The 23,224-nt window shown below is 38.7% G+C and overlaps 1 protein-coding gene across 1 annotated transcript in view; it reads right to left on the reverse strand.

Moving 5' to 3' along the window:
- Positions 1-2,230: 2,230 nt before the first annotated feature.
- The window catches only part of LOC131067120 (protein SRG1), a 31,752-nt gene continuing 10,758 nt past the window's right edge, over positions 2,231-23,224 (reverse strand). The window contains exon 4 of the mRNA XM_058002051.2: positions 2,231-2,627. Within this exon, the coding sequence (XP_057858034.2) occupies positions 2,382-2,627 (246 nt within the window). The 3' untranslated portion in view covers positions 2,231-2,381. The remainder of the gene's footprint in view (positions 2,628-23,224) is intronic.

A 23,224-nucleotide genomic window follows, 5' to 3' on the forward strand; every position in this document is an offset into this window, starting at 1 on the left:
TTAATTGCTTGAAATAGTTCCTAAAGATATGAGAAAAGTCCTATACTCCCTTAATGGTAAGCATGACATCCAAATAAAAATGACACAAGAAATAAGGAATTGAAGATATATCTACCTCAACTTTCCATCACACAAAATCAATTAAAACTTGCTAATTCTCACACATCCAACAATATTTTGCAATACAATTCAATCTAATTTCAAAGTCCCCCAATTTCAAAATGAGCAAGATTTTTCAAAATTTTAAAAGAATTCAAAAAATGGTTTTGGAGAACATTTTCATCAAAAAAAAAAATAATAATGCCAAAGAGAATTTCTAGTTTGCCTTTTTAATCCTTTTTGTCTATTTCTATTTTTCTATTTTAATTTATTTCCTTTATCTATTTTTCCCAAAATTCATTTGAGCAAAATTAAGTATACAACATTAATTCATTTGCAATATAAATTTATAATTGACCAAACAATTGAAATGAATATACACATCCCCAATCTAAAGGATTTTTTCCAAAAATAATGAACTTACCTTATTTTTCCATTTTTATGAATATATGGAAATATTTTACTAGATAATATAAGTTCAATCATTTTATTTCCTAGAAATATGTTTACGAGCAACAAGGAAATCAAACCTTTAAATTAAACTAGACATTTACTAGTAAATCATAGCATCGAAAAGCTCTAGAATTACCTCCAATTCAATCTCAATTAACATAGGGTCAAACATGACTTGTACCTTGATATAGGGAATAACAATAGGAAGGCCTAGTGTGGAATCTCTAAAATAACCACCACTAGGTAATAACACAAAACCATGTAACTAGGTGGAGAAATAAATCTACCTATGACCACTAAACACACATGTCAAGTATACGTGCTCAATATGTATAATAATTGAAGAAGAGCATAATCACCCAATAGGGTAAAACATCATATAAATTTAAATAAATGTATCTACATGTCATTAAATCATGAAGCATTTAATCATAGCATGAATAATAATACTTATTTTTATGAACTAAAGCAATAGGATAAACTAAGAATATAAGCCTCACCCATGCATCACAATGAATACTATAACCTCAAAATAAATCAAGTCGACTTGGAACATTTCCAAACACACATTTCAAAACAAATTGAACACCAACAACCAACATGTTAAGGAGACTCATCTTGAAGCATGCAAGTGGTCCAAACACAACAAGAAAAGAAAGAATAGAATCATAACAAAAAAATCCTAATAAAAATTATGAGATTAAAAAGTTGATAAGCACCCCCAAAAAAAATACAAGCATGACCTATGAATCCCTTGATATATAATCTAAAATGATGTTGATATCTAGACATCTCAAGAGGCTATAAACATGAAGGGAATTACAATATTATTGTACAAAGGCTTACTTGATTTTCAAATAATTTTTCATACAAATGTACTATAGTATCAAACTATCATTGCTATAAAAGAATAGGAATGAAAACTATTATGCAGTCTTCACAAAATGCCTTAGCAAAACGAGGATCCCTCCTTCGCTTTTTCTTTCCTTTGTTTTGGTGGTAATGTCATAATGTTCTTGCATTTCTAGTCTACGAAATGGATATCTGTTAGTAATGGATATCCCTTACTAACGGTTATGTCAAACATCCACTACATGTTTTTGGCAAAGTAAAAATGTTTTGTTTCCTATTGCCACTTTTTGGCCCATCATGATTCCACACTCACCCAAATAATACACTTTTAGCTAATGTCCTTATGAATCTTGATTATATTGAACACTAATTTAATGATGGGAACCAATAGAAAGAATCATACAATGTTTAAAGAGATTATTATTGATTCAAATTGAAGAAATTGATGATGAATGATTTAATCATGGTGAGTCTAAAGAATATGGCAACAACATATATAGAAAGTAATAAGATAATAAACTATAAAATAGGAACATGTGTAGTACATTAATACTAGTAGAGAATTTATTTGACAACAATGATATTCCTAAAAAATCACAATGATATCTCAACTTGAATAAGTAGAAGACATGAATCTTGGAACCAAAATCCTTAGAGACTATAACTACCAAGGTCATAATCACTCAAGATAAAGAGAAATGCATTGAGCTTCTAAATAAAAATATATACATTGAGCTAGTAAATAAATAAAGTATGAGCAAGCTAGAAATTAGACCTCTTTCATGGTTAAATTAATGATAGAAAAAGAAATTAAAATATATCAGTCTAATATAAGCACACTCTAATGCCACACTTTATTTTTAACAATTATTTTTTTAAATAATATTTGTTGATCAATGGAAGTACCATACATTAGATATAAATTTTAGTCCATATTTACATCAAACCATTGTAGGTAATTATTAATTTAAACACTTTCAATGAATTTTAAGGCATTCAAGTGATTTCTTTCCTTCAAGCTTGTTGGATATATAATGTTGCGCGTAATCAGAAACTTTGATTTTTCTATATAAACAAGGATGATTACCATCTATAAGCTCTAAGAGGGGACCCACCTCTTTTTCTTTATTTAAGCTATAAAATGTAGCAATTGATGTTCTCCCTTTGCTCTTGCTTGTCACCACTCGATGTTCAATGCTCTTGTATCTTCCATTACTCAATATCTATCATATTCATCATTATCAATCAAATTTATATTTAATCATAGCAATATTATTTAAAACATAAAGTACAATGTAAAAATAGAAGCTATCACATTGAAACAGTATGCAAATATATCTTATTCTACGAAGCTTACAATGCATCTATAGTATAATATTTTTAACAATAAATTTGTACAATTTTAGGCAATGTTCACTTTTAATATCTACAATTAAATAATGATGTTGAAAACATTTTACACAAAATTTTATATCAATTTTTAAAAAAAAGTTAAAATAATAATAAATAGCTTGGTCAGTTGTTATGTATCTTAAATATAAAAGTAGAGAACAATATGTAAAATGTGAACTAATAATCAAATATTATATCCACACTTTTCCCTTGTATATTAAGTTGAGAAAAGGTAATAAATAATATTTTTTAAGATATACTCATTACCTCTAATAAAAAATTAACTATCTCAACTAATAATATTTGATAAAAATGGTCACTAATGAAGAAGATTGCATTAAATTATGGGAACCAAAACAAGAATTTATAATGTTGAAAGGGTACTTATCTAAGTTGGAATAATAAATTTTTGGCCAAAGTTGGAGCATTTTCTTAGGTAACTTTACACAAAGTGATTCTTGCTATGGACAAGCTTCAAAATCTAGACTTTAAAGGCCCTTCTATACATGATTTGTGTAAATAAGAAGAAGAATTAGTGAACCACTTATTTTAAAATAAAAAAATCTCAGTTGGGTTGCCCCTTGACATAGGAAATCCTTTTCTTGTTCTTTTTTTACTTACAATATACAAAAATATCATTTTCTCTAGCATGTTTCCATAGTCTCTTCCTTTATGATTGTATGGTATCTTTCAATCCCCTAATCCAAAAAACTGAGCACCAACTTAGATAATGAGCCACCAACCTCAATTACAACATATGAGATACAAAGATGAATCATTTGGACCTTCCCAACTTAAACTTCATAGTCAGTCAAATTTGATCTATTACATAACACTCCCTTAGTGTGTATAGGATACAAAATATATTTTACATACTCACAACATGAACTCCTCTGTATTGAGCATACAACTTGTACAAATTTTGTCACTTCCGCCAACTAGGCCACACCTTGGAATGAAACTAGATCAACAATATTTATGCATTTGAATAATAATTACAACCTTATGTCTGCCTAGATTATATTTATAATGTTTGCAAGTCAACCACAAAAATATTCACTAAACCAAATGTGTAGTTGGCTTGGTCCTAGAGCCAACATGTTACACTAGGAGTAGGATCACACTATGTGTCACCCATCACGAACTCAAATGGTCTCAAACAATCTTCACATGTTTCCTCTAGCTGGAACACATTATCCTTCTTTGGTACATTCATTAGGAACCTCAACACATTCAACCATCTAGATCACAATGTGCATTCTCACTTAAAATTTCTATTTGTTGGCATGATTGGTATAACTGATGCAGATGTAGAATGATGATTGAACTGGTAAATGACTATTTGTGATGACATTGTGATGAAGAGATTGAGATTGCATGATTGGATGACTTTGATCAGTTTTTTGTGTTGTCATTGATGGAAACTGATGTTTACTACATTGTATTTTGTCATCTTATTCTTTTTGGTCTACCGAAAAGTGTTTACCAGTAAAGAAACAGGAAACTGGGAATTAGGACCTTAACTGATAAATGAGGAAATGTTTTGATTAAATCTGGTGATTGGTGATGATTGAAGTGTTGCGATTCTGAATGTGAGTTTGTGTCATTGTAATATGTATCTGACCAGAACCGCATCATGTTTTGGTTATCGGAAGTCATGTTTATGATTTATGTTATATTTTTGCTAGGGTTTAAGAAGGGTTTAAGGACTGGTAAAGAATTCTCTTAACCAGTAATGATTTTTGGTTTGGTGGTGATCTACATCAAGTTCAAATGTTCATGATGGCGTGGCACAAACCACATGAAGTGTTTGAATGATGTTTTGGCATGTTTGAAGAGCAAATTTCTTTGGAATATGCAAATTTCTTAGCGGAGTGTTCTAAGGGTTTGACTTTGTATCAGATCGAGATGCGGTGATCATTCAATAGTTGTAATTGATTTGTAATTGATTGTTATGATCCATTTGATGATCTCTAATGAGTTGTAAATATTTGTGATGATCTATGTTGTAAGTTAGGATTTTGTAACCGACTAAGTTGAAAAGGTTATTTAGGTCGGTACAATTGATGTTTGTTGTGTCGGTGGTTTTTGAGAAAAGTGTGAAGCTGAACTAGAGTATGAGATCTCCCAGAGTGTTACAGATTTGGAGCAAAATTGGATCTGATCAGGCAAGTAGTTAAGTGTTATACCCATATCATTCACTATTGTTCTCTAACAATTACAACAACAAAATCCCTTAACCGGGTAGGTCCTAACAGGCCTTTCATTATAAATCCCTTAATCCGGCAGCTCAACATCTGAGTGTTAAATCCTCTTATGAGGTTGATCCTAACAAGTCAAAGCTCCTAACAGGGCTCATCATCTAAATCCCTTAATCGGGTGACTCCTAACAGGGTTTTCTCCTAACAAGGTATCATTGTAAGCTTCTAACCAGGCTAGGCTCCTAATAGGGCACATTCTGAAAGAGTGCAAAATTTATGTGGGTACCAATTCCCACCATGGTTTTTCCCTATTTGGGTTTCCATGTGAAAAACATGGTGTTCAAATGGTGAATGTTTTTTATGTTTTGTATGCTTTACTTTTAGTTTATGCATGTTGACGAACTCTTAATGAGTAGTGCTAATAAACCATTTTAACAGTTGGTTATCGATGATTACCAGTAATGGTAAAGAGTTTATTACTGGTTTATGATTGATTTGGTGAAGTTTTGCAAGTTCAAGTTTTAAGTTTGAAATTGTTGTTAATACTGATTCACCACCCCCCCCCCCCCCGCCCTTTCAGTATTAACCGAATCCTCTAAGATTAACACTATTTGTTGAAGCTCAACTTTTGAAACTCTTGAGTATGATACATCATATGCAACTTTACTTGCAAACTACAAGTCATAACTCTTAACTATGACATGTTGTGGTATCAAACATCATGATAGTGCAACTAGGTGCACATACTGTCTCTAAGAAACATACCTTAAAAACCTACCACAAACACTTTTAGACACCAACACATATGCTCGACAATTAGAAACAACTAGTACTAGTATAAGATGTGAACTATCTAGGTATGTGTAGGATCATGGTGGGCCAAAATACGCCCTTAAGTGGCAATGAAATTTCAGAAAAACAGAGTTATGCAACTTGACGTTAAAATTTTAATATCTTATGAACATTATTTATAAAATATGTAACAACATAATTTGTAAAAAATTGAATGTAGTTTCTAAGCTACTAGTTGTTTTCTGGAAAAAAAATCTATTTGATGAAAATTTGAAATTTCAATGTAGTAGTACTAAAATTTTAGAAAAAAAGATAAGAAGTAGGTGTATGTCTTGCCCCCCTAACCACAATCAAATAATAATATTTTTTTATAAGATTTTAAATATAAGTAGTAGACTCATGTTTGGATGTGACACATTTTTTTTTGTAATTTTTTTTATGTAAATAGTTAATTATGATTTTTTTACTACAACGTTTTGGAAATAAAAAAACTCATGTGTCTGACCACCTTAACTTGGTCAAAACTTTTTGAAATTCAATTTTTTTTTAATCCTATAGTATGCGAAGCACAGAATGTGACACATCTTTCAGATTCAAAAAATGTGATACCGTTTGAAAGTTATAGATGTTTTTCAATAAACCTATCAATCAGGACTTTAGTCAGAATTCAACTAGAAAATAAATAATAATAATTTATTAAAGTCAAAATAAGGAAAAATTTATATTGTTGGAAAGCTGAGAATGCCCTTAAATTTATTTTTTCGTTTTATCAATTTTGGCTAAAAAAAAGTCATCAACCACTAAGGTGAAGTTTGGAAAAACAAGGAAAACTCAAAAACACGTTTTTTGTGTTGACTTTCCAGGTTTGGCATGTCCTAGCCAAATACCAAAGCAATATCGAGCAAAAAATGGAGGGAAAAAATTATGTTTTTTCAAATCGGATATCTATTCCAATCAAATCTCCATTTAAATCGGATAACCCGTTATGAAAAAAATTTAAAAAACATATTTTAGTAAAATGGGCATAACTTTTACGTTTCATATCAAAATTTTGATTTTTTACAAGCGTTGGAAAGGTGATTCAGAGCTCTACAATATGGAATAGGTAATGTTTCTATATTTTGTTTTAAAAAATAATTAATATTCAATTTAAATTCATCCTTCATTTTTAAAACATCAAAAGATCATGACTTTTTCATATGAATTCCCTCTTTCATGATTTTTTTATAACAATCATCTCAAAATACTTGAAACACTAAATAAGTAAGTAATAATAAAAAATTTATGAATTTTACTGAGTTTAATTAAAAAAATTAAACCATATTATCTCTCTTTGTTCCTCTCTCTACTTCTCTCTCCTAAGATGTAAACCTATCACTCCACCTGTTTGTTTCTTCCTCCCTTTTTTTGTCCATATTTATACATCTCTCTCTCTATACCTATCTCTCTAATTCTCATTGAGTCCCTCATTCCTTCTCTCAATATCTACACTTATATTTCTACATGTTCATCACTTCCTCCTCTATCTCACTCTCTCTTCCCTAAGATCTAGACTTGTCACTCTACATTTCCTTCCCATCTCTAGCAACAAAATTTAGAGGGGATGATGAGAGGCGTAGAGGGAAGTATCAAAAAAAGGAGAGGGGAAGAGAGGTGAGAAGGAGAGGGTAATTGGGGAGAAGAGAGAGTGTGTGTGAGAGAGATAGAGTTAATTAGATGATAGGAGAAGAGAGAGAGGGGGGGGGGTGATTGGGGTGAAGAAAGAATGAGAGGGAGAGTTTGGGATTATGGGGGTAGGAGGAGAGGGGGAAAGGGGAGAGTATCAACAAAGAGAGAAGAGAGATGGGGAGAGAGGTGAAGAGAGAGATAGAGAGTAATTAGGGGGTGGGGATAGGGGGAGAGGGAAGTATCTATAAAGGCATAGGAGGAGAGAGGTGAGAGAGAGAGGGTAATTGAAGAGAAGAAATAATGAGAGAGAGAGAGAGAGTTGGGTATAATGAGTGGATAAAAAGAGAGGGATAGGGGTAAGTATAAACAAAAGGAGAGAGGGAGAGATGTGGAGAGAGGTGAAGAGAATGACAAAGACAAGATAATTAGGGGGAGGGGGATGGGGGAGAGGGAAGTATTAGCAAAGAGATAGAGAGACAGGGTAATTAGGGGGATTTCTCCCCATCTCTCCCCCCTCTTGCTTTTTTGATACTTCCCCCCTCTCTCTCTCCCCCTTTGTTGATACTTCCCTCTCCCTCATCTCCCCTTCCCCTAATTACCTTCTCTCTAGACCTCTCTCTTTGAACCTCTCTCCCAATCTCTCCCTCTCTCCCTTTATTAATACTTTCCCATCCCCCCCTCTCCTCCTACACCCTAATTACCCCCAACTCTCTCTCTAATTCTCTCTTTCCCAATTACCATCTCTCTCTCACACCTATCTCCCCCTCTAGCTTTACCCCAACTCTCTCATTATCTCATCCCCCCAATTATCCTCTCTCTCACAACTCTCTCCTCCTTGAGCCGTTTGTTGATACTTCCCTCTCCCATTCTACCCTTCTTCCCCTCCCCCTTAATTTTCTCTCTCTCTCTCTCTCTCTCTCTCTCTCTCTCTCTCTCTCTCTCTCTCTCTCTCGATACTTCCCTCTCCCCCCTCTCCCCTTCCCCATAATTACCCTCTCTCTATCTCTCTCTTCACTTCTCTCCCCATCTCTCCTTCTCTCTATTGATACTTGCCCCTCTCCCCCTATCCTCCTACCCCCTTATTTTCACAACTCTCTCTCTCATTCTCTCCTCCCCCCAATTACCCTTTCTCTCTTTAACATCTCTCCCCCTATCCCTTTATTGATACTTTCCTCACCCCTCTCTACCCCTCCCCCTAATTAATCTCTCTCTCTCTCTCTCTCTCTCTCTCTCTCTCTCTCTCTCTCCCACCCAATAAACCTCTATTTCTCTAACCTCTATTTTCCTCTCCCTTTGTTGATACTTCCTTCCCCCCTCTCTCTCTTCCACCCAATAACCCTCTCTTTCTCTAACCTCTCTTCCACCATATGACCCCTTAGTACACCATATGACCCCTTAGGACATCATATTGTCCTAAGGGATCATATGATGTCCTAAGGGGTCATATGGTGTCCTTAGGGGTAATATGGTGTCGTTAGGGGTCATATGGGGTCCTAAGGGGCCAAAAATGTATTAGAACACCATATGACCCATTAGGACATCATATTGTTATAAGGGGTCATATGGTGTCCTAAGAGGTCATATGGTGTCCTAAGGGGTCATATGGTGTCGTTAGGGGTCATATGGGGTTGTAAGGGGCCACACATGTGTTAGAACACCATATAACCCCTTAGGACACCATATGGACATTGTATGGTCTTAAGGGGTCATATGGTGTCCTGAGGGGTCATATGGTGTTGTTAGGGGTCATATGGGGTCGTAAGGGGCCACACATGTGTTAGGAGACCATATGACCCCTTAGGACACCATATGACCCATTAGGACATCATATTGTCCTAAGGGGTCATATGGTGTGATAAGTGGTCATGTCATGTACTAGGATGTTAAAAGGGGTCATATGGTTCCTTGAGGGGTCATATGGTGTCCTAAGGGATCATATGGTGTCATTATGGGTCATATGGGGTCCTAAGGGGCCACACATGTGTTAAAACATAATATGATCCCTTAGGACACCATATGAGCTATTAGGACATCATATTGTCCTAAGGGGTCATATGGTATCCTAAGGGGTCATATGGGGTCTTAAGGGGCCAAACATGTGTTAGAACACCATATGACCCCTTAGGACACCATATGGGTATCATATGGTCTTAAGGGATCATATGGTATCATGAGGGTTCATATGGTGTCCTAAGGAGCCATATTATGTCATTAGGGATCATATGGGTCGGTCCTAAGGGGCCACACATGTGTTAGAAGACCATATGACCCCTTAGGACACCATATAACCCCTTGGGATACCATATGAACCATTAGGACATCATATTGTCCTAAAGGGTCATATGTTGTCATAAGGGGTCATGTCGTGTACTAGGATGTTAAAAGGCCTGACATATGGTGTCTTGAGGGGTCATATAGTGTCCTAAGGGGTCATATGGGTACCTAAGGGGCCACACATGTGTTAGAACACAATATGACCCCTTAGGACACCATATGACCCATTAGGACATCATATTATCCTAAGGGGTCATATGATGTCATTAGCGGTCATATGGGGTCCTAAGGGCACATGCATTTGTTAGAACACCATATGACCCCTTAGGACACCATATGGAAATCATATGGTCCTAAAAGGTCATATGGTGTTGCGAGGGGTCATATGGTGTCCTAAGGGGTCATATGGGGTCCTAAGGGACCACACATGTTAGAAGACCATATGACCCCTTAGGACACCATATGACCCATTAAGACATCACATGACCCATTAGGACATCATATTATCCTAAGGGGTCATATGGTGTCATAAGGGGTCATATAGTGTACTAGAATGTTAAAAGGGGTCATATAGTGTCCTAAGGGGTCATATGGTGTTGTTAGGGGTCATATGGGGTACTAAGGGGCCACACATGTGTTAGAACACCATATGACCCCTTAGGACACCATGTGACCCCTTAGGACACCATATGGAAATCATATGGTCCTAAAAGGTCATATGGTGTTGCGAGGGGTCATATGGTGTCCTAAGGGGTCATATGGGGTCCTAAGGGACCACACATGTTAGAAGACCATATGACCCCTTAGGACACCATATGACCCATTAAGACATCACATGACCCATTAGGACATCATATTATCCTAAGGGGTCATATGGTGTCATAAGGGGTCATATAGTGTACTAGAATGTTAAAAGGGGTCATATAGTGTCCTAAGGGGTCATATGGTGTTGTTAGGGGTCATATGGGGTACTAAGGGGCCACACATGTGTTAGAACATCACATGACCCCTTAGGACATCATATTGTCCTAAGGGGGTCATATGGTGTTGTTAGAGGTCATATGGGGTCCTAAGGAGCCACACATGTGTTAGAACGTCATATGACCCCTTCGGACACCATATCTCTTTGTCTCTTTGTCTCTTTGTCTCTCTATCTCTATCTTCCTCTTTCTCTCCCTCTCTCCCCCTTCTCTCTCTCTCTCTCTCTCTCTCTCTCTCTCTCTCTCTCTCTCTCTCTCTCTCTCTCTCTCTTCCACCCAATAACCCTCTCTTTTCCTCTCCCTTTGTTAATACTTGCCCCTCTCCCCTCTCCTCCTACGCCCTAATTATCCCCAACTATGTGTGGGGGGGGGGAGGGTTCATTCTCTCTCCCACCCAATAACCCTCTTTGCCTCTCCATTTGTTGATAATTCCTCTCTCTCTCTCTCTCATAAAATAACCCTCTTTCTCTAGCCTCTCTTTTCCTCTCCCTTTGTTGATACTTCCCTCTTCCCCCTACCCCATCTTTTTCTTTCTCTCCCTGTATCTCTCTCCACTTCTCTCCCCATCTCTCTCTTTCATAGTTTCTATCACTCTCTCCCATATCTCCCCCTATCTCCCCCTTCCTCCTTAGCAATTATATTCATAGGGGAAATATACTCCACACACCTCATCAAGAACTAAGATCCAAATATAGCTAACACAAAAACATATAAATTAGAAAGATAATCAAGATCCATTACCAATAGGGAGAGAGATATTTAAATATATTAAAATAGAGATAGAGAGGGAGATACAAATAAAGAGAGAGGAGAGGGATAAAGAGAGGTAGAAGAGATAAATATATAGAGAGGGAGAGACAAAGATTTATAAAGATAAAGATTCAAATAAGGAGAGATATAAGGGCAAAGGAAGATGAAGAGCTAAAGAGAGGGATAGATAGAGATAGACATACTTAGAAAAGAGATAGAGACATAAATAGAGATATAGAAATTAAGGACTATGAAGATAGAGGGAGAAATACTGAAGGAAAAGGATGGATATAAAGAGGGAGACATATCTAGAGATTGAAAAGGAGAGAGAGATGAATAGATATAGAGAAAGAGAGAGGTAAACACAAATAGAAATATATAAAGAGATAGAGAAAAATGGATAGAGAGGAGTAAAGAGAGTGAGATACTAAAAGGAAGAGATAGAGATACAAAAAGGAAGAGGAACATCAATAGATAGAGAGATGTAGATAGTGCAAGAGAGTGATAAAGAGAGAAATAGAGATTGTAGATAGGGATATATAGAGAGGGAGAGATAACTATATATATGTGTGGGGGAAAAAGCGAGACTAGGTTAATCATGCCCTAATCCTACCTTTTGACACACATTACGGAATACGAAAGAGCCTAGAGATATCGCACAATTGGCTACTTCTTTTTATGAAAGAGAGAGCCATGGGATATCTATTAGGATTTCTATTCCCTTGTTGAAGTTGTAAAATCAAGTAATGCAAGTTCAAACCCTAATCCCAAAATGCAAGTATGAACTAATAACAAGATTGCAGAATTGAGATTAAACAATGAACAGCTGTAAATACAAGGATGAAATAAGAATGTAGATGTGTACCCGGAGTCAAAATCGGACTGAAAATGTTCGAGACGGGGGCGCGGGTACCACTGTCCTGAAAACTACACCAGAAACTGCTGTTCTGCACTTTGAAACACTGTCGGGAAGCTGTCTGTCCGGAGGACCAAGGCGCCCAGCGCCTCTGTCCCAGGGACCAGGGCGCCCAGCGCCCCTGTCCCAGTCTTCTGCTCTACAATTTGATATAGAGTGTTGTCTCGACCTTCTCTCTCTGGATCTGTATCCCACGGCGTCGTCTGAATCCCGAAACCTGCAATGATATCTGAAAAAGGGTGTATGGGCGGCTATATAGGGTTTTGCCTTAGTCAAACCCCCACTTCGATGATTTCCACCTCCACGAATAGCCAAGTTGTTTTGTAAAATGTATTGTGTGTGCAGACCTAGTGTGTGTGCAAGGTCCAAAAATGCAAGAAAGCAAACTAGAGCAACCTAGGAAGTAAACCCTAATTGCTTGTAAATGATAACGTAAATGCTCTAAATCAAGATGCAAAGTGATCTAAAGCATGAATAAATAATGTATTGAAGCTTATGTAAAGACATGAAAACAACATGAAATCATACCCAACCCTCAAGGGAGGAGTACAAGCCAATCTTCAGTCGGTAATCTCCTATTGTTCTTCAATGTCTTCCAAGCCCTAAGTGGATGAATGAATTTGATAGATGCTTGATAGAAGGATGTTGTAAGATGTTGAAGTCTTCAAAGATCTGCTCTTTCGCTGCATATGAAGTTCCTGAAAACAAAATTCCGATCCCTTCAAATGAAGAAAGAGAGCTCTTATGTAGGAAACCCTAGATCGTAAATTCGTATTTTGGCCGACCTAGAGATTGAATATCCTACCAATTTCTTGGGGTTAAGCTTTATTTTATGATTGGATCGCGCTCCTAAAATTTCGAGAAAAATGTCCGGGACCGTGTGCACTCCGGGCGCCACGGTCCCGACAACTTTTCATCAAATTTTCAGGGCCGTCAGATATTATGATTTTAGAGAGAATCCCAAAGTTACAGGTGATTTCGAGATGTTTTGACCCCGAAACCAAGCCCCCAAGTTTGAAATAGGACTTAATTAGGGTTTTTGATTGAGTGATGTATTGGAGGAATAAAATGCGAAGGGCGCGCTTTAGTGAAAGGGCCCAACTTTATGATGTAGAGAATGGTGAAATAGAACCTTTAGACCTAATTAATTTGATTAATTAAGTGCTAAAGGGGAAATGCCATGCAAAGTGCAACTGCGCCAAGGCGGGTGCTAAACTAGGTGTTAAATTGTACTGCTTTAGCAAGTGCGTACAATTTATGACGCTACATTTAGCCCCCACTTTAGCGGTCATATGAGTACTACGTGCATATGCAAGCTAAAGTACAGAAAGTAAACATTATTTGAAAAAGGATATATCCATAAGTTGTCGGACGAAGCCCCCAGTGGCATCTGCAGTACACAGTTAGGAACCGCACCCTACAAAACACACGTTAGATCACAAAATCACCTAATGCTTACTAGGGAAAGTGATGAAATCTGTGAGTAGCTATATGCCCCCCCCTGTTTCGACTTGCTTATTAGGGAGGTGAAACAGGGTAGCATGTTTACTTGCAACAAATTGTGTAAGGTAGTATTGATGAGGGGTGTTCACTAAATAGGCTTCATCAGAGCACTTTTTGGAACATCCCGAGAGTAGGGGAAGGAAAATACTATTCCAACGCAACAAACGGCTCAAAAATCGCATCTCCCAAACTCAAGTTATGATAAAATGAATGGTAGAGGAAAAATTAGGGTTTCAAAAAGTAAGAATAAACAAACGAGAGTATATACCTCGAAAGTGACACTTGTATTCGTCACTTTGTTGATTTCAGAATACTATTCAGTGCAGCGTAGCCCACATAGCCATCATCATGCCTTCATGATGATCGGAGCATCCCACGAGGATCGAGATCCTGTGCCAGGCCGTGGTCGACGACGAGCCACTGGACGAGGTGAGTTGACTGAACGTTTGACTTTTGATTTTTTGCATGTTGACTTTTTTGTGATCGTATGCGGGCCCTGAAGGCTGACCCAGGGCCCACCCAGGGCGCCATGGTCCCTGTGGGGTACCCTGGTCCCCCCAGGGCGCCATGGTCCCTGCAGGGCGCCATGGTCCCTGACAGGGCGCCATGGTCCCTGACAAGACACTATGGTCCCCAATCAGGGCTTGGCGAAGGGTTTCAGGACTAGCACACGATGTTTGATAGTTTGCAGTAGTGATTTTGATGATCGAGTACTGATTACGGTTATGTTTTTGTGTTGCAGGGCCTTTCGTACATGAGAGAGCATACAGCGGGACATATTCTTCGCAGTTTACGAGATCAGATTCCGCGGCTTACTCAGTCAGAGAGAGACACACTGTCGATAGTAGGATTATGGTATGTGATCCTCATGCCGGCCATTCAGTTCCATCCTGCGATGCTGATGGCATTGATGGAGCGATGGGATCCTGACACATGCACTTTTCACCTTCCAGTAGGAGAGTTGACAATCACACTCGAGGATGTGTACCGTATACTTCATCTGCCTATCAGAGGAGCGACTGTTACATACGTGACCGATCGGTCAGTGGAGGATCATCAGAGAGAGCAGGTGTATTGCATAGGGAGAGTCATGCCGAGCGAGATGAGAGGTCGCATCATGGTCAGCTGGCTCTTACATCCTACAGGGGAGGTACCCCTTCTGAGACACCTTATGATAGCCATCATAGCACTAGCTGTCTGCCCTAATGGGCGAGGCACGCACATGCATGGGGGTCTCACATGGTGTATCAGAGTGATGGAGAGACATAGGAGAGTGTATGCTTGGGGTCGGAGTATGCTTGCGCATCTCTATCACGACCTTGAGGAGTACGTATTTGGACAGGGTTGTAGTTTGATGACATGCACACTTCTGCAGGTGTGGATTTTAGAGCACTTCACATGCACCAGGTCCGTCGGCTTTCCGCTGATTACAGCGAGCGAGCGACCTAGGGTGTTCGCTTATCCACTTACCAGCGAGTGGAGATTTGGAGATTTATTATATTGGAGAGTGATTTTTGACAGACTGACAGCCGAGGTGACAGTGTGGAGACCTTACCTACGGATGCACAAATGGGATGGGATGGAGAGACAGTTAGCATGCCTACAGAGGAACCGCCTACTGCGGGGATGATATGCACACATCATAGTCCCTTTCTACTTTGATCGAGTACGGAGGCAGTTCGGGCTAGAGCAGTGTGTCCCAGCCGACATGCCCATCTATACTCGACACTCACGGGTCCTTCCCAGACCTAGAGCAGTAGCGAGACCGATGATAGATGACATCGAGACTACAGACTTAGAGGGATCTGATCAGGATGTAGTCACTGATTATTCTGCAGAGCTTGGAGCACAGCGGAGGTACGTCTCATGGTTTATGAGATCATATCCAGGTCCTATCTTTCCACCAGATCATCCGACAGGCTATCCAGGCCCATGGAGACATGGAGACCAAGACGAGGACCAGGGATCTAGGTCAGAGGAGCCAGAGGAGGGAGAGGGTCATGAGGAGGCGGGAGATCCTGATCCACCTACAGGCGATCAGCCCAGTGCCGAGGAGGAGGAGGAGGATACATATAGAGAGGAGGACGAGGGAGATGCAGGTGATGATGCAGATGAGGACGAGGATGAGGATGACGAGGAGAATGACGAGGAGGAGGATAGAGATGAGGAGGAGGAGTCGGATGCAGCTCCCCACCATTCAGGAGATGATACCATAGCACTAGATCCACCTCTTATTCCCCAACAGGGGGAACATGAGGCGATACGGAGGCCTGTCCCTAGTACCGTCCAGCCTACACCCATCGTGGATAGATTATTCGAGCGAGGGGAGCCTAGTGGTTCCCAGGCACAGATACTACCATATCATGATCCCTACTGGCGCGAGGGAGATCCAGGTATAGTAGGTTTATATTGATTGATTGATGTTTTGATGATATAGAATGGTACTAACAAAAATCTGTTCTACTACCACAGCTAATGTGCAGGAATGGCATTCCCTGATTCAGCAGGCAATGACAGATATTTCCACGATAGCACAGATCCCCAGTTCCTCACAGATTGCCTATAGGCCTCAGGGGAACGCGGGTCGGCATGAGGATTTATTTTTCCCATTCCAAGTACAGGTAGATATATGGAGGGAGAGAGAGAGAGTCCTATCAGAGGACCTCCAGTAGGCGCGACAGAGAGAGAGAGTCCTATCAGAAGACCTCCAGCAGGCGCGGCGAGATCTAGCAGCGGCTCAGACCGAGGCTACCACCTATCGCGCGATCCTTATGGATAGGGATCGCAGGAGTTCCTCTCGGAGTCACTCACGATCTGTATCGCGCTACACACCCATGGGTCCACCTTCACGGCCAGATCAGGAGGGAGCGTCCAGTCGACATTCTCCAGCCACTAGCCCTAGGGATAGGAGATGATTTTATGATGTAGGAGAGGCCACATTTTTGGATGTACAGTGACCTATATTTGTATACGATCCACACATATATATATGTATATATACATGCTTCTCTTTTGTCTCAAATGTGTTATCTTTAATGCTTAAAACAATGTATATTTTGTTTTGATTAAATCTAATACATCTGGTAAATGTACATGTATGTTCAGAATTTAATTTCCATGTGATTGATTTCTCAATGCTCCATGATTAAATTGATACATGTGTGACTTAATTAAATATTTAATCAAGTACTACATTGATGATAAGGAATAAATATGCATTAAGTCTAAGAATCATATAACTAATGTGATTTAATTCCGAACTTAAACACAACATGATATGATTCTACTTAACACATAAAGACACTGTATAATATGCTAGCATAATGGAATGTAAATCTTTCACAATTTACATAAATGAATTCAAGACAAACTATAAAGTAAGAAGACACGCTTGTCAGGAACGAAGCAATATAGATTAAACAATATAATATTTGATTCTATTCTGCTTTAATCAAGAAACACTAACATATTATCCAATGTTGAAGAATTGAAAAGAAGATAGATAAGGAATGAAGAATTAAGCATAATATCTATGCAAGTGCATAGCATTGATAGGTTCTTTAAGAGACGTACCATCTACATCCGCTATTTTGTAAGCACCTGATCCATAATCCTCAATAACGATATATGGTCCAAGCCAATTAGGACTAAATTTTCCCTTTTCTGTAGGTAAGGCATTCACATTGCACTGATTCTCATAGAGGACTAAGTCACCTACTGAGAAGGAACGTTGAATGACCCTATCATTATAGCTTCGTTGTAGAGTTTTGTGATACGCTTGAATATGCTCAAGAGCATTTATACGCTGTTCATCAAGCATCTCAAGCTGTTGAAGTTGTTGTTCTCTATAAGAGTCACCATCTACTATACCTTTGAGAGAAACCCTAAGTGATGGAATCTCTAATTCTAAGGGCATAATAGCGTCAGCACCATAAACAAGATTATAAGGAGTAGTTCCCGTAGCAATTCGTACACTCGTTCGGTAGGCCCAAAGAGCATAGATTAGCTGGTTACTCCAATCCTTACCATGCTTATTCATGGTTTTGCGAAGAATTTGTTCAATTATCTTATTAGATGATTCGGCTTGACCATTTGACTGAGGATAGTATGGTGTAGAAAATTGATGTTTGATATGATACTTCTCGAGGAATTTCTTCACGTCCTTGTTCTTAAATGATGTACCATTATCTGAGATTATAGTAGAAGGTATCCCGAACCGAGAAATGATGTTTTCTAGAAGAAATTGACAAATCACTTCAGCAGTGGTAGAGCGAAGGGGAATAGCTTCTACCCACTTCGTAAAGTAATCTGTTTCGGTTATAATGAAGGTGTGCCCTTGAGATGAAGGAGGAGAGATTTTACCAATAAGATCCAAACCCCATGCGGAAAAAGGCCAAGAAGCTACTTGAGAACGGAGTTCTTGGGCAGGAGCATGAATCAGATTATTGTGTTGTTGACATTGATGACATTTTTTAACAAATGAAAAGGAATCCTTCTGCATAGTTTGCCAATAGTATCCCATACAAAGCAATCTATGAACCAAGGATTTGCCCCCAAAATGCCCCCCACAAGCACCTGAATGTGCCTCTTCAAGAGCAACAGGGATTTCCGACTTGTTAAGACAACGAAGGAGAAGACCATCATAACCCCTTCGGTAAAGGATATTAGAAAGAATGATATACCTAGCAGACAGCTTGCGGATTCTAGCCCTAGTGTTCCTATTAGCGGAATCAGGAAAGGTACCATCGGTCAAATATCTTACGATATGCGAGTACCATTCATCTGAGTCTATAAAATCACAACATGTTACCAAGCTAGAATTGTCTACAATAGCTGGAGAAATAAGGTTGTGAATAACAAATTTAAGATCAACCACAGGGTCCTCTAAAGATACAAGAGAAGCCACACATGCCATTGCATCCGCATGTCGATTATCTTTTCGAGGAACAGGTTCCATAGTATAAGAATCAAAATTTTGTAATAAAGAGATAGCAAGGTCTTTATATTGTGATAATTTGTCTTGTTTTGCTTGATATATTTCTGTTACTTGTCTTATAATCAATTGCGAATCTCCATAGATATGTATGTGTTTTATGTTCAGAGCTAAGGCTGCTTTTATTCCCGCTATAAGAGCCTCATACTCAACAATGTTATTGGTACACAGGAAATTTAGACGATAGGATAAGGGAATGGGTTTCTTTGTAGGAGAAATCAGAACAACACCTGCCCCCGATCCCGTACGACACTTAGAACCATCAAAGTATAACTCCCAAGTTTCATCTTTCTCTATAGAAAGAATGAAGTCGTCAGGAAAGGACTCAGGGTTAGGGAAGGAGAAAGGTGAAGGGGCCTCAACTAAGTGATCGGTCAACGCTTGTCCTTTAATTGCTCTTTGTGAAACGAATTTAAGGTCAAACTCAGTTAACATCATAACCCACTTAGCTAGACGTCCTGATAAATCAGTTTTAGAGAAAAGATGCTTCAAAGGATCAAACTTTACCATGACGTGGACTTCTGAATTTAAAAGATAATGTCTCAATTTCTGAGTCGCAAACACCACGGCCAAGCATTGTCTTTCTATCGTAGAATATCGGGTCTCATAATTGAGTAAGGTACGACTTATGTAATAAACCAGACATTCCTTACCATCTTTATCATGTTGTGCCAATAATGCTGCGAGAGCATGAGAGGAAGCAGCTGTATACAGAAGGAAGGGTTTAGAAGGTTCGGCAGGTTGAAGAATAGGAGGACTAGCCAAATACACTTTCAAATCTTCAAATGCTTGCTGACAATCCTCATTCCATTGAAAGGTGATATCCTTTTTAAGAAGTTGAGTAAAAGGAAAGGTACGATCCGCAAGCTGAGACACAAACCTATGAATAGCTTGAATCTTTCCTTGTAAGCTTTTAAGTTGAGACACATTTCTAGGAGGTGGCATGTTGACAATAGCATCTATTTTCTTAGTATCCACCTCAATCCCACGATGCGAAACTATGAACCCTAATAGTTTTCCACTATCCACACCAAAAACACATTTTCGGGGACTCAAGCGCATGTGATATTTACGAATTCTTTCAAAGATTTGACGAAGGATTTTAACATGATCTATGCGAAGAAAGGATTTGGCCAAAATATCATCAACATAATCCTCTAAAATCTTATGCATATAATCATGAAAGATAAGGGTCATCGCTCGTTGATAAGTTGCACAGACGTTTTTAAGTCCAAAAGGCATCATTATCCAACAAAACGTACCCCAAGGAGTGGTGAAAGCAGTTTTGAATTGATCTTGAGGGTTAATAAAAATTTGATTGTAGCCTGAAAAACCATCCATGAAGGATAACAAGGCATGTCCTGCCGTAGAATCAACTATCATGTCGATGTTTGGAAGAGGGAAATCATCTTTCAAAGAAGCCTTATTTAGATCCCGAAAGTCAGTACACATTCTTATTTTGTTGTCTGGTTTAGCCACAGCGACAATATTTGAAATCCATGGGGAATAGTCAATAGGGCGGATAAATCCAGCCTCCAATAACTTTTCAATCTCAGCCTTAACAAGCAAAGCTACCTTAGGATTCATTTTTCGAATCTTTTGTTTCACAGGCTTAGCATCAGGAACTAAGACAATATTATGAGTAATGATCTTAGGATCTATACCAGGCATGTCAGAATATGCCCAAGCAAAGATCTCAAGGAATTCATGCAATAGTTCTTCATATTGTTTCTGTTCCTCTTCATCCAAACATTTCCCAATTTTAATGACTTTCTCTTTATTGCAAGGATCCATCTTAACATCAGTGGTGTCACTTATGAGAAGATTACTTTGTTGAGGAGTATCCTTTAACTGAGGGAATTCTTTCACAATCTCGTCATTATCAATCTCTTTTCCAAAATAGGCTTCAGTGTTCAAACAATAAGGGAGTCCCCTATTGTGATGATAACGAGGAAGAGTGTCATAGGCTCCCAAGAACTCAGCTAAAGCATCGTCGGTAGGGAAGACATCCAAAGCACAGGCACACGAAGGATCCCCATCAATATACTCAGGATGTTGTATTGATAAAGATGTAGAGATAGCATTAACACTAATGCATGGTCTTTTAGAAGCTTTAGTACGTTTGCAGGGATTAAAGCCAAGTCCAAAGGCATAATTGTGAAAATTAGTCTCTAGAGGAACTCTTATCCCTTGTTCATGAGCACCACAACCTTTTCCATGATACCCATGCTTAGCAAAAATGCGAAAACCACGACCATAACGATCAGCCATTTCAGGAAGAGAAGGTGGTTTTTCATAAGACAAAGAATCAAACTCTTCATAATTAGAGATGTGAGGAGAAGAAGTTTGAGAGGCAGCCACAAAATTATTACTCATAGATTTAGGTAAGGTTGATTCTTTCTTTTCAACTTTATGATTTTTAGCTTCTTCCTTCTTTTCAACTTTAATTTCTCTAGAAGGAACCTTATATTCACCCACAAAGGTAGGATTAAAATCAAGGGATCCCCAATCGTCGTCTTCGAGAATCTTCCCAGGATCAAAATCCTTCTTATGTGTAGTTTCAAGTCGAGAAGAATCTTCTCCAAGAGCTCCAGACTCATCCAAAGAATTTTGATCATCGGAGAGCAAGGATTCACCGATAGGTATCTTATTTAAAGATTCATCACTAGATGAGGACGGCTTAGAAGAACCCCCCTTAGAAGTGGATGTTTGCAAACAAGCTTGAAAATTAGTATCACCTATCAAGGTATATGTCTTATTGTTATAAATAAATTTAACTTGTCTATGCAATGTAGAAGGGACAGCTTGCATACTGTGAATCCAAGGTCTCCCCAGTAGCAAGTTGTACGTTAGATTTCTCGACATAACATGGATAGGTGTAGGCAAAGTAACAGTTCCCACTGTGATGGGTAAGGTGATAGTACCTAATGAAGTTTTAGCCACATTATCAAAGCCTTGAATAGGACGAGAGTCCGGTTCAAATAAGGATGTATCCACATTCATCTTATGCAAAAGATTAATACTACACACATTAAGACCAGAGCCATTATCTACTAGTGTTTGCCTTATAGCAGTGTCTTTCATGATAACCACAATCATCAAGGGATCATATTGATGTTGGATTTCACTAGTAGGCATCTCATCTTGGGTAAACACAATTTGAGCTTTAGGATTCATCACAGAGTTAACCAAAGATGCTATATTACTAGATGTATTCGATGGAGGAACATTCAAATCTTTCAAGGCATCTTGTAACATTCCATGATGAGCGGAAGAAGTTTGAATCAAATCCCAAAGGGATATCTTAGCAGGGGTAGCTTTAAGTTGTTCTATGAGATCATATTCCTTTCCAAGAACTTGTGAAAATGAAATGAAAACACAAAACTTAAACACCCAATGCAAAGAAACACACTTTTTTTTTCTTTTCTTTTCTTTTTAATGAAAATGAAATGAAAACACACTAAATCCAGATCTAGATCTAACAAATGCAATGCAAGAGGAAGAAATGATAGATTCACGTCGGGTTCACCAAAATGTGTGGGGGAAAAAGCGAGACTAGGTTAATCATGCCCTAATCCTACCTTTTGACACACATTACGGAATACGAAAGAGCCTAGAGATATCGCACAATTGGCTACTTCTTTTTGTGAAAGAGAGAGCCATGGGATATCTATTAGGATTTCCATTCCTTGTTGAAGTTGTAAAATCAAGTAATGCAAGTTCAAACCCTAATCCCAAAATGCAAGTATGAACTAATAACAAGATTGCAGAATTGAGATTAAACAATGAACAGTTGTAAATACAAGGATGAAATAAGAATGTAGATGTGTACCCGGAGTCAAAATCGGACTGAAAATGTTCGGGACGGGGGCGCGGGTACCACTGTCCTGAAAACTGCACCAGAAACTGCTGTTCTGCACTCTGAAACACTGTCGGGAAGCTGTCTGTCCGGAGGACCAGGGCGCCCAGCGCCTCTGTCCCAGGGACCAGGGCGCCCAGCGCCCCTGTCCTGGCAGGACCAGGGCACCCAGCGCCCCTGTCCCAGTCTTCTGCTCTGCAATTTGATATAGAGTGCTGTCTCGACCTTCTCTCTCCGGATCTGTATCCCGCGGCGTCGTCTGAATCCTGAAACCTGCAATGATATCTGAAAAAGGGTGTATGGGCGGCTATATAGGGTTTTGCCTTAGTCAAACCCCCACTTCAGTGATTTCCACCTCCACGAATAGCCAAGTTGTTTTGTAAAATGTATTGTGTGTGCAGACCTAGTGTGTGTGCAAGGTCCAAAAATGCAAGAAAGCAAACTAGAGCAACCTAGGAAGTAAACCCTAATTGCTTGTAAATGATAACGTAA

Source organism: Cryptomeria japonica, chromosome 7, assembly GCF_030272615.1.
Source record: "Cryptomeria japonica chromosome 7, Sugi_1.0, whole genome shotgun sequence".
Classification (NCBI taxonomy): domain Eukaryota; kingdom Viridiplantae; phylum Streptophyta; class Pinopsida; order Cupressales; family Cupressaceae; genus Cryptomeria; species Cryptomeria japonica.